At 36.6% G+C, this 13,227-nt stretch overlaps 1 protein-coding gene across 28 annotated transcripts in view; it reads right to left on the reverse strand.

The window, feature by feature from the left end:
* The window catches only part of mmd (mind-meld), a 1,228,927-nt gene that overhangs the window by 817,468 nt on the left and 398,232 nt on the right, over nt 1-13,227 (reverse strand). For all 28 annotated transcript variants that reach the window (XM_067784016.1, XM_067784007.1, XM_067784005.1 and 25 more), the window contains one exon: nt 8,051-8,101. In XM_067784016.1, coding sequence (XP_067640117.1) covers nt 8,051-8,101 — 51 coding nt within the window. The remainder of the gene's footprint in view (nt 1-8,050; nt 8,102-13,227) is intronic.

Genomic DNA, 13,227 nt, shown 5'->3' on the forward strand with positions numbered 1-13,227 from the left:
AAGCATTCCGCACAAATTTCAAACGAACACGAATATCTAAGAATAACTCCCAACCCAGAATACATCGAGCTTTAACTTACAAAGTTGTATTAAGAAATAGCCATTAGTCAAAGCAAAAAGCCGACAAAAGCTGACGGCTTAACAGTCTTGCAAGTAAGAGAGCAGCACAATAAGTGGCACTCTTAACACAACTGCAGTGTGCGCAATATACATGTATATATATGTACCGTTGTATGCAAATATACATATGTACCTACAAACGTTTAGCCCAAACATCTTTTTTTTTTGTTAAATGAATATAAACGCCACCTGTGCCAATATCGTTGAAATGCAGAGCTACTAAGTAAATGAAACTTTCATGCAAATGCTTTAGTGCTTGCTAAGGCTAATTTCTACAACAATGCAATAACAATAAAGAAACACTTCAACTGGAGTTTACAGCAAAGTGATAATATTTCTTAGCTCACGACGGATAATATGAAAAAGCGTTTGAAACATATTGTTGTTGTAATAAATTACTTGTAGTTGACGTTTAAGTTTGAACTTTTGCATAAATGTATTAGCATCCACGTACGTTAAACTATATTATGTCATTATATGTTATATTATGTTAAGTTAAGTTACGATTTTTCACATTATATTACGTTATGTTGTGTTTGATCATTTTAATGTTTTAATTACTACATTGGATATGCTGTGTTTTGTTATTTTTTACTATGTTATGTTATGTCAAGTTATTTTTGTTTAACTTATTTTTTCTTTTGTTATTTTATGTGTCGTTATGTAAATTTGTGTAATGTTATGTTAAGTTATGGTATGATATGTTATGTTGAGTTATGGTATGTTATGTTATTGTATATTATCCTATTATCGGCCATGTCATGTTCTGATATTTAAATTTGTGTTATGTTTTGTTTTGTTTTGTTTTGTTGGTTAGGTTATGTTATGTTATGATATTTAATTTTATGTTATGTTGCTTTATGGTTTGTATTGTTTTGTTACACTAGGTTATACCATGTTATGGTATGTTTTGCTGTGTTATATATTGTTATGTTATGTTAAACAGAACACCCTATACACATGTATGCTGATACTTCCAAATAAATAAAATAAGACGGGCTACTATTTAGAGTGCGATCCAGAATCATTGCAATATCTTTCAGGCGGAAATTTAAACCGTAAAGAAAGCAGCAGAAATTCTGGAAGAAGCTTGAGCAGCAGTCGCGCCAATGCATATATTGGTATACTACATGCACACTACTTCATCAGGAGGTAGCCTAGAATGCTAACAAGCCTTAGAGGGACATCGAAAACGCCCAATCATACATCCATATTGTGTTCCCGATCATAAACGGATATAAGGTAACGAAAAGGCAGATGAGTTGCAAAATGTGGGTGCAACAGTCAATGAATCTATGACAGACGTAGAAATCTTTATTATAGAAATAAAAAAGACAGGATCCATCAAGAACGAAATTCGTGGATAGAAACACGTAGCTGCAAAAGTTCTAAGATCGAATGCAATTCTTAATATATAAGACTTACAAAGTTGTTAATATCTGTAAAGATAGCATACTAACTGTACACTGCCTTCTGCCGTCATATGATTATAAATAATACCTCGTCAGTAACAGCAGATGTGGAAAGTGTGGGCTGGAAGAAGAAAATGTTGAGCACTAATAGGCGCGGCAGAGTTGTCAGATCTCGAGGAAGCAATTAAGCTAGGTTCTATATAAGGACGAAAGTGTCTTGTAACATAAGTTCTAGTACCAAATTACGGTTCTTCGTTCGTTTTGTAACTAATTCTGGTAAAACTATGGACAGATTGAATCTATGTGAAATCTTAATTGCTCGGCGAATTCAGCTCTTTTAACCTGTGTTTAGTTTTGCATTTTTAAGTTACGCCATGTCACGATATGTTGTCCTAATTTCGATGTAGCAACATATCCATCTTCTCTGCACTACAATTGTTCTCATATAAGTGCTAGCGTCTTTTGTTAAGAGTGGAAAGAGAAGACCCTACAACCCCTGTTTGGAATCACAGTCCTTCATGACCATAGAACTTCCCGGATATCGTCAATGCCCATGGATTTTTTTTTTTCCTCCAATTTTAAGCGTCAGGCAATTGGAGAAGAAGTTCGATGTAAATGTGTAAATTTTGATCTGTTATTAATGGTCATTTTGTTGCACGCTTTAATGTTTGGACAAGAATAACTACAAGATTCGAATTTGTTAGCTCAGTGAGAGGGGTTTTCAGTCCTATGCTGTCGAATTCGGATAACGATAGAAACGTTTTGTGGAATGGAGCTTTTCAACTACTCCAATAATGCAAATAATATTTTATCTTCTCCGATACACACCGTTGGTACCATTATTAGCAAATCTTTCAAAAAACCTTTTTTTGTTGGATACTCTTAAATTAATTCCAACTTCTCTCGACACCGTCCTTGATGTCGGACAATACATCAGGTATGAGAAAGAGAGTGTGGATTTTTTTTGCTGAAAGAAGACTTTTCTTCTCGTTTATTCTAAATTTCTTTCTGCGTTTTCAATCATTGTTGCCCCTTCTGACATTGTTGCCCCTTCTGACATTGTTGCCCCTGTGTTGTATCAAAGATAGATACACTATATTACATTAACGGTGACTTAGCTGCCTTACCGAGAAAACTTCAATTTTTTTTCGTTAATGATGCTACCGATCACGTCAGGGTCCACCTTTGCGCTCCTTTTTCCATGACAGAGAAAGCAAATTGGTCAAAGCTAAATCTGATTTCAAAGCAAAAACGTTTTACATCAAAGCTTAGGACTCCTTGCTTGTTGCAGCAATTGTTGTTGTATTTGTTAATAATCCTACAAATAACCCATTGGCATAGCAGTTGTTGTAGGAATTGTTGCCTGCCACTACTGTCGCTGTTAACTCTAGTAAATGATGAATGTGCTAAGTTGCGTATACTTAAGTGAACAAAACAACGCTAATGTTGCAAAAACAGAACAACATGCATCACAAACCCTTATAACAAAAACAACAATGCCAAAACCTAAGCAGCTAAAAGGTAGATAAATATCCTGCATAAACCAAATTAAGATGGTTGTCAAAATAAATTTTGCAGCCCAAATAAAAGCAACACTGTCGTAGTAAGTACGTTTCCATAGATCCTTGAAGTATGCTGCAGCAATTACCAAGCGTTCGACAGCTAAATGCACGTTCTTACAAAGTGCCGTGCAACAAGCGTCAATAACGTAACAATATCCGTGTCTTGTACTTCAACATCAACTACATCTATCTACTACATAACCCTACCCATAGCAGCGACAACAAAATTAATTGCAAACGCCATTAGCCAAAACAACTTCTAAGCGCCACCAACTGTTTACAATGGCAGATTGCTGCTGAAGACAAAAAAAAAGTTCTATGTACACATTAATGAGATACTGTTTGTGACGTCATGCTTGCAACCGTATGCTGCAACTTCGTATGCAATAATTTAACACATGCTGGTGTTGTGCTTAATGTAAACTGCCACTAAAGAGGCGAAAGCTAAGCAATATGCGCTTCAATGTATGTTATGGCAATTGCTTATGGCAACATTAGCATTAATGTAAGCACCAACACATTTCCATTCGTACATATTCAGTGCAAGTGTTTCGCTCTTCGACCTATGTTTATATTAGGGTGGACCAAAAAAAAAAGCAAGTTAATGTTACGGCCACATAATATTGTTGCAATGTATCTCTTTAAGCTCGTTGAACTGGCGGGTCTATAAAGACCTCACATAAACTGAATGCGTCCAAAGTGTTACCAGACTTTATTTGATGACCAAACGGAAATTTCGAGCCTCGCTAGACTCCTTAACGAACCTAAGTGACTTCCTTTGCTTGGTTTCAGAGCAGAGCGATATTGAAAGGAATGAATTTGCAGATGAGATGGCCAAACAAGGTTCCTAAATCATTATAAGCAAGGCGGACAGCTGCATGTGACCACCGCTGGGTTCTCTCCTAAGAAAATCGACTTGCTGTGGACCATCCAGGATGATTTAACCCACAAGATCCCTATGGCGATGTTTTGGGTGGGAAAACAACTAGCTTCCTTTTCAAGCTAAACAAATATGCTGTGGGAATATAGGCCGTTGCGCTATTGCGCCAATGCTCTGACGTTGGCGAATACTAAAAAGCTTCTTCAGCAGAAAATGTCAGAATAAGGAGGTAGAGAAGCCGCTTCATCACTTTTTTTGCCGACGTCTAGGAGTGCAAAGAAGACTTCTTATATTTCTGGGTGCACGATTTTTCGACTGATTGGCAGAGGTATATTCGTACTTGCGTTCAACAGAGAAAGTACATGGTTTGGTGAGAGCCACTAGGAATTAACCTAGTTGGACGAATGTGCCTTCACCCGGCAGTTTTTTCCGAAGGGTGCATTATATTTTCTTCCATATGAAACGCGCATATCTTGAAACTCGAGTTTCCTTCAAGCAAAACATCTGATGTATTGCAGGGATTTTCCTAATTAAAATCTTAGATTTTCATATGTCTGCTACAAGTTTACTTAGGGGTACTCTCAATGCATATTTTAATAAAAACGTGTTATCTTAGCCTTTTGTATAGAAAAAAATTGTCAAAAATTAATGCGAATTTTCAGAGACTCATACTTTCGATAACTGATTGAGCTAAAAACCTGCAAACTCAAAATAATTCAGAAAGCTCCAGACATTTAAAAAAATATCAGTTTGTGTTTGTTTGATCGCTATGACATTCATCACATTGTTTACAAGGATCAAATGGTGGAAGAGGTCAACATTAGCTGAGATCGCTGCTAAACTTTATTATAAAAATAAGTAAGGACGGGAATGTCTTCTGTGCCGAAGACTTCATACCTTTCATGAATGGGGCTGAACAGTAATCTTATCCCGTTCAAAATCTCCAAATAATCGGATGTATAAGATAAGAAATATATAGTGAACACATGTGCATACCTAAACGATTTTTGAGATAAATATAAAATAAAAAATGCCAAAAACCCCCTTATCTGAACGATCGGGTGTATGGGATATATATTATATATAGCTCCGATCGAAATGATTTTTACAGGAAATCTTCCATGACATATTAGAATATATATCACCAAGTTTCACGTTTTTATATTAAAAACTAAGGGAGAAATGGCGAAAAATCTTTCTATCTGAACGATCGGTTGTATGGGATAGGTATATACTATATACATCTAGCTCCGATCAAAGTGATTTTTTCAGGTAATCTTCTATGATATATTAGAATAAATATCATCAAGTTTAAAGTTTTTATATTAGAAATTAAGGGAGAAATTGCGACAGATAGATGGACGCACAGACGGACGGACATGGCTATATTAACTCAGTTCGTCGCCCTGATAAATTCGGTATACTTTATGGTGAGTCTATCTTCTATATTTCTCAACGTTACAAACATCGGACCAAAGTTAATATACTATTTCATGTTCATTAAAGGTATAATAAGTTTCAATTGTAAATAAATTTGCGGGTGCAGTGGAATAAGTAAATTAGAAGAAATGTTTAACACAACAACACAACCCAAAGCTCATAAATTAATACTTGTTATACAAAAAATAAAATTTGAATTTTTTTTGTCTCGCCCTAATGTACATTCGCCTGTTACTCTACATATCTATGTAGATCAAGTAAGGGTAAGTTAAGGAACTTTATATAATAGGACTGAAACAGCAATACAAGAAAAAGATAGAGAATCAATTTAGCAAAAAAGATAAAACTTAGCTACTTCATAAATGCGCTTCAAATAAATTTACGTCGATATTGCCACCTCTACTTTAGTGTCTTTAAGTGAAGTGATGTCCTTAACAATTCTACTTTACGATTAACTTAAGACTTCCATCGTAGCTTTCTGTGTATTTTTACCGTTTTAGGATCATCTTCATAATAGTTCAAGATTGTTTTCAAAAACACTTTAGAATTGTGTTGAGCATTGTTTTGAAACTAATTGTTTTATAGATCATTTTTAAACCACCTATGTATCATTTTGGGATTATTTTCGGATTTTTTCGCAGTTGTTTGCGTATTCATTTTGGAATGATTTAAAGACTTTTCATGTTAATTAGAGTTCGCCCAGTGGTTGAAATTTAACTACAACAGAATGCACTATATCCTTGCTTTCTCGTCTTTCCTTTTTGTTCATCTCCTTTCCTTTGTTTTCCTCTCATCTCCGTTCCTTTCACCTTCATAACTGTGTCTTCATTCCTTTACTTACCTTTTCTTCCCCCTCCGTTGCTTTGCTTTCCTTTCATTTTATTTCCTTTCTTTTCCTCTCCTTTCCGTTTATTTCCCTTCCCTTCCTTTATTTCATTAAATTTTTTTCTTTTTTTCTGTTTTAACTAAATTTATTTTATTTTATTTTTTTTTAATTTTATTTTATTTTATTTTATTTTTTTTTAATTTAATTTTATTTTTTTTTATTTAATTTAATTTTGTTTTGTTTAAAATCACTTTAGTTTGTTGCATTTTATTAGCGAGCGTATAGTGCAATATTTGTTTCAGCCGACAAAACGAATTATTACCCCAACTCAATATTCTCGTTTGTTTTTGTAAACACTTTGAATATCAACAAAGGAAATTACACATTTAGTCATATTCGCTGACTCTCGTGTTTAACTTCTAACAAACATTTGCATTAAATCTACTGGCTTTTTACAGCATAACAACATCACCAAAACACTGTGTTCGAAGTGTGAGTGTTAACATCATCATAGTATAAATACGCCTTTGTCATTGCTAGTGGTGCCGTTTTTAAATTAATATATTAGCGCTGTACTTAAATTTTAAAACATTTTTTTTTTAATGGCAGGTTGGAGGGGAAAACGTTTTGTGCTCATCCTTTGTGCTTTCCAGGCTGGAATTACAGCTAATGAGAGTGATACGGCTATCAGATCTAGGAGAAGCAAGTTGCCAAGAGGATGGGGTTATTTTAAACCATACATAGCTCTTGATTAATGATAGAGCTTTTCAGTTCGTTCGTTAAATCAACATCTGGTAATACTACGGAATCCCATTTCAAAATAGTAAAATACTTCGTTTATTTGGGAACCAGTTTCAACACTAGCAACAAGATCAGCACTAAAATCCAGCGAAGAATCAATCTTGCCAATAAATGCTACTTTGGACTAGGTAGGCAATTGAAAGTTCTCTCTCGGCGAACGAAAATCATGATCTACAAGTCACTTATCGTACCCGTCCTGCTATATGGGGCAGAAGCATGGACCATGACAACAGCAGATGAAGCGGCTTTGGGAGTGTTCGAAAGAAAACTGCTTCGAAAGATTTATGGACCTCTACGCGTTGGCGATGGCGAGTACCGAAGAAGATTAAATGATGCGCTGTACGAGCTATACGTAGACATCCACATAGTCCAGCGAATCAAAACGCAGTTGCTGCGCTGGCTAGGCCATGTTATGCGAAAGAAAGATGATGCTCCGGCCAAGAAAGTGTTTCTACCGGAACCCGTCTATGGAAGCAGAGGTAGAGGGTGGCCCCCACTCCATTGGAAGGACCAGGTGGAAAACAATTTAAACTCCCTTGGTGTGACCAATTGGCGCCGGTTGGCGGAGCGAAGGAGCGCCTGGCGTGCCTTGTTGGACGGCCATAACCGTTTAGGCGGTTAAGCGCCAATTAAGTAAGTAAGTAACACTACGGACTTATTAATCTACATATATGAAGTACTCATGGACGGAACAGTACAACATTACCAACCAACTTGCCTATTTATATATGGATATCCTAATGGTGGACTGGACAGTTTGGAAAGTGTTTACAGCAGCGAGGCTATGCCGCAATTTTCTATGTATATGTTTGTTATCTTCGTCCGGATGGAGCGGCGGATACAGTCTAGTTTTTCACAATTGCTATAGGCCAAATATGCTCTGCTCTTCTCTTGCTGTGCAGTGTATATAATATTGAAATGAACGTAGTAAAACTAAACTTACATAAGCTTTTAGCTAAAGATTTCAAATTTATACATATTTTTACTGCAAAATTTTACTTCAACTTACCGACAGGACTTTCTTCATTCCAAAATGAATCATCCAGTGTGTAATCAGCCTCTGCAAAGATAACATAAAAGAAAAAAAACGAAAACTAATTAGTAGGTGCATAGTTGTAAGCAGTAATTACTATTTTGTATAAATATTCTTATTTTGACTACAATTAAACCAAAATTTCATTTAGCCCTCACTCTCTTATTAAAATTTTCGTTTCACACTAAATTTGCACAAAATATGATTTGATTGTTTTTTTGCTATAAAAATAGGTACTTTTTACCTAACGAGGTACAAGCCATTAAATGATAAATAATAAAGATGAAAATTGTTTTTGTTGTAATAATTACTAAAATGCAAATGTTGCTAAGTAAACGAATTTTGTAAATCCACTAAAAGAGTCTCATTAAAAACGCATTTGAAACTAGACTCACAATATGAACTAGCGCATTATTGTTTGTAATGCCGGTATGTATGTATTTGTGTATGAATATTCGACAAAGAGCAGTAGAGAGATATTGCACCGTTATAACAAGTGCACTTAATTAACATAGCACATAACTTTGCAATTATTTTGAAATAATTGAAAATGAAAATGGAATAACTACTTTGTACACTGTTAAAAGTTCGAGCTTTAATGTGAAAGTTGTTGTTATTATTAGACTTGGTTTTCAGTAAAACACGCAGAACTATAATGGAAGGTTTCCAATTTAGTAAAAAAGTTAAAAAAAAAATGCATAAACTGATGTATGGCTAGAAATTTGGGCTAAAATTTTTAACAGTGTATAAAATTTAATAAGATGCAGTGTAATTGCAAAAGATCGCAAAAAACAATTCCCGGAACTGATATTTTAAATTTAAACAATTATTTACTTGTCACTCTTTAAATAACTGTTACTTACGGGTACTGCTAGTTTCAATTTTTCCCAAAGAACGACCGTTTTACAAGCAAAATAAAAGGAATGGTCAGAGCACCAAAAAAACTGCAAACGTATTGATGAATTACCGGCTTTTATCGAATTTTTATCGATTTTTTATCAACATGTTTTCAATGTGTTATCGAAAAAATATCGAATAGTTATAGATTTTTTATACAAAATATATCGATTTATTTTAGAAAAAATATCGACTACCTACCAAAAAATTTCGATTTGTTATTGACAACTTTCCATAACTAATCGATATTTTTTCGATTAGAAATAATCTTTTAATTAAAAAAAATCTATATTTTTTAGATAGATAACGTTTTTTAGATAAAAAAAACCGATATTTTCCAAAAAAAAATTAATATTTTTGCGACATATGTAGATAATTTTTCGATAAAAATCGATATTTACCGTTAACTAATCGAAAGTTTTCTATAAAAAAATTTAAGTATTGCCCAAAAAAACAAATCGATAATTTTTCTATCCCAATCTATAACTTTTCCATAGCCAATCGATACAACTCTTCGGAAACAGCTGTTATTTATAACAAACCGATAGCTCGTCGATTACAATCCCGTACCAATAACAGTCCGATAATGTTTCATTTTCAGAAATTATCTTAATAACTCAAAAAAATACCGAAATTATCTCGAAATATTCGATAATATCATACCGTAACTATTTCAAAATGGCTCCAGAATTATCCCACGATGTCTCTGAACAATCTCAAAATAGTTCCGAAATAATTCTGAAACTCTCCCGCAATAATCGGGCAAATAATCCCAAAATGTTCCCAAACACAATCATGAAATTTATCTCGAAATAGTAACTAAAACAATGCCGAAATTATCTCAAAATAGTCCCAGAATGATCCCAAAACTACTACAAAAACAGTTTTGCCACAAAACTATTCACGAACAATCCCGAAATTATCTAAAAAAAAATCCTTGTATGACCCCAAAAATATACAATCGTGACGGTGTGTGATTTTTAAATTTTAAGGATTAAAAATTATTTGCAGACCCTTATGTTTGGTTTATGTTAATTCTAATAGACCTGACGCGAGATTTATCATTCCCGAAACCTATTTGGGTCACAAAGTAACAATTTTAAATATAAACCTCAGGCAATAAATCACACATTAAAAAAACATTCGTAATAGAGCGAATTATTTTTTCTCGTTAACCGTTATATGTGATAAATTAAAAAAAAAAAAATACAAGGCGCGATAAGCTCCGAAAAGATTTAAGGCCTAGCTTCTTTTCCAATTTACGTCGTGCTCCTTTTTAATTTTCCCTATAAATTGACGGAACGGGACCTACATGTTTTACGTCGCCTTCAAACGGCATCTGGAGTGCATATGAGTTTCCACTGAGAAGTTTATCATGGAAGAAATACACTCGGAGCGTTTGCCAAATCACTTCCGAGGGACGACACCGATCGAAAAAACTTTTTTTAATTTGAAAAACTTGTCTCTAAATTTTTGATGTTGCTTTTCCGGGGCTTGAATGCATGATCTTCGGTTTGCTAGACGGTGCGCGCTACCACTACACCACGGCGGCCGCGTGTTATGTTAAATTGTAATTACTCGATAAAGCTTAATACGCATAAAGTCCAAAAACGCATATACATAGATTGTAGCGTTAAATTTTTTTACAATTTTCAGAGTGATTATCACACATTATGTTTGCGGTGAAACATGAATCTGCGCACTATTATTCGCTGCAACATATTCGTGCCTATACATTCATGGGCCGAGCCGCCCACAATTTCAAACTTGTACAATCACCAAACTTACTGAATATTACATTTCGTTGAGCAATAATTTTGCAGATCCACAGCTCAATCTTGTCTTTTCTGAAGATAAATATCGATTCAATCTAATAACTCCGCCTGGTTCTATCTCAACCACGTAATGGCAAAATGTCAAGTTTTCAGGGGAAGGTTAGGTTAGGTTGAACTGGCCGGTCCATGAGGACTTCACATAGACTTATTGAGTCCGTAGTGTTACCAGAAGTTTGTTTTAACTGAAAAACCCTATTAAAAACCGGGACCTATGTTATGAAAGGGCGGCCCCCACTCCGTTGGAAGGACCAGGTGGAAAACGATTTAAACTCCCTTGGTGTGACCAATTGGCGCCGGTTGGTGGAGCGAAGGAGCGACTGACGCGCCTTGTTGGACGACCATAACCGTTTAGACGGTTAAGCGCCAATTAAGTAAGTAAATAATGTTATGAAATAACTCCGCCCTCTTGGCAAATACTAGAAGCTTCCTAGGACTTAAGACACTTGCTGCTTCTAGATCTGACAGCTGTGTCACTCCTAATAGCTGGAGTCTTAGCCTGGCAAGTGCAGGGCACTTCCTACATCTGCTATCACTGACCAAGCCTAGTTTAGAGGCATGTGACACCAGAAGGCAGTGTCCAGTCAGAATACCCGTCATGAGTCTACAGTCCTCTCTTTTTAATGATAGAAATAACTTTGTTAGTATAAGGTTGTAAGACCTACACATAATCTTCGACACTTTACAGTCCCGCGCTTGAACCTACTCCTTTCGATCATTTGCGCTTCTCGCCTTCGCTTAATCTCGCTCAGTCTAATTGGGACCTCTACGGAGCAAGCTTCAAGGGAGCGCTCAAGCTGCCCCGAGGCACCGAGCCTGCTCGCATTTGTTAACGCTATGTTCTTTGCTACCAGGTCTACAGGTGGAATGTGCAGAATGGCATACAGTGCAGCCGTCGGGGTTGTTTTCAGGGCTCCCGTAATGCTAAACATTGACAGTCTGCATACCCCCTCTAATTTTTTGAGGTATGTTGTTTTTTGTGTGGCTTTCCACCAGACAAGAACTCCGTACTATAGAATAGGGCTAACAATCGCTGTAAAAACCCAATGAGAAAGAGAGGGCGATAAGCCCCACGTACACCCCAGCATTCTTTTACATGTATAAAGTGCCGTTGAAGCCTTCTTCACCCTCTCCACCACGTTGAGCTTCCATGACAGCTTATTGTCTAGGATGATTCCTAGATATTTTGTGCAAGGTATCTCCTGTAAAGTCATCCCTCCTAACTTAGGGCTGGTCCAATTTGGGTCCTTGTACCTCTTTGTAAACAAGACCATATCCGTCTCCTCCGCATTGATTTCAACCCGACGTTAGATGCCCAGGTATGAATATCCCGAAGCGCCCGATCCATCAAAGAACTAATCGTTGGAAGGCACTTTCCAGTTATGACAATTACAACGTCATCTGCCTAAGCCGTAAGTTTTACGGGTCCCTCATCGAATCGCCTGAGCAGTTCGTTGATGACTGGCGTCCACAGCAGAGGTGATAGCACCCTTCCCTGCGGCGTGTCCCTGTACACTGATTTCGTGACCTTGTACGATCCCCATTGTGATGTAATCTTCCTGCAATTTAACATGCAGCCGATCCATCTGGTTAAGGATGGATGTACTTTAATGTAATTAAGACCATCCACAATCGCCCATTTACAAACATTATTGAAAGCCCCGGCAATGTCCAAGAAGACTCCTAGAGCATATTCCTTATATTCCAGGGATTTTTCTATGCTTATTACCATCCTATGCAATGCGGTGTTTACCTACTTACTTTTGGTGTACGCATGCTGTGTTGTGGAGAGCAGTTTATCATCCATGTTGGACTTTATGTACACATCTATCAGCCTCTCAAAGGTTTTGAGCAGAAATGATGTTAAGCTGATTGGTCTATAGTCTTTGGGATACACGTGGCCAATCTTCACCGCCATTGGTAGGTTAGCTACACGAGCAGCTCTCCAAGAGTGCGGTACATGATTCAGCCTTATGCACCCATCGAATATTATTTTAAGCCATTCTACGGCCGCCCGACGATTTAAACTTAGAAAACGTGTCCACTGCCCAATCGATCTTGGTATCGGTCACCAAGCCCGGCACTACCCGCTCCGTGATCGTAGTGTGAGTGATATCTGCTGGCTCTTTTGAACCGTCTCCCGATGGGAAATGTGTGTCGAAAAGCACCTCAAGGGATTCCTCGCCATTACGTGACCATTCCCCGTTCTCTTTCTTTATTAGTCCCTGGACTATGTTTCCCCTTGCTAGGACTTTTTCGACCGTGCTGTTTCGCTGGAGCACTCTATGTCCGTACAGAAACTTTTCCATGAGTTTCTCTTCGCCCTGGTAATTTCACGCTTGTAGATCCTCAGTAGATCCCTGTACTCGTCCCGACACGCTTCGCTTTCCGCAGTATTTGCGAGCTTAAACATTTCTTTTACCT

The sequence above is a fragment of the Eurosta solidaginis genome, chromosome 4 (genome assembly GCF_040869045.1).
Source record: "Eurosta solidaginis isolate ZX-2024a chromosome 4, ASM4086904v1, whole genome shotgun sequence".
Classification (NCBI taxonomy): Eukaryota; Metazoa; Arthropoda; class Insecta; order Diptera; family Tephritidae; genus Eurosta; species Eurosta solidaginis.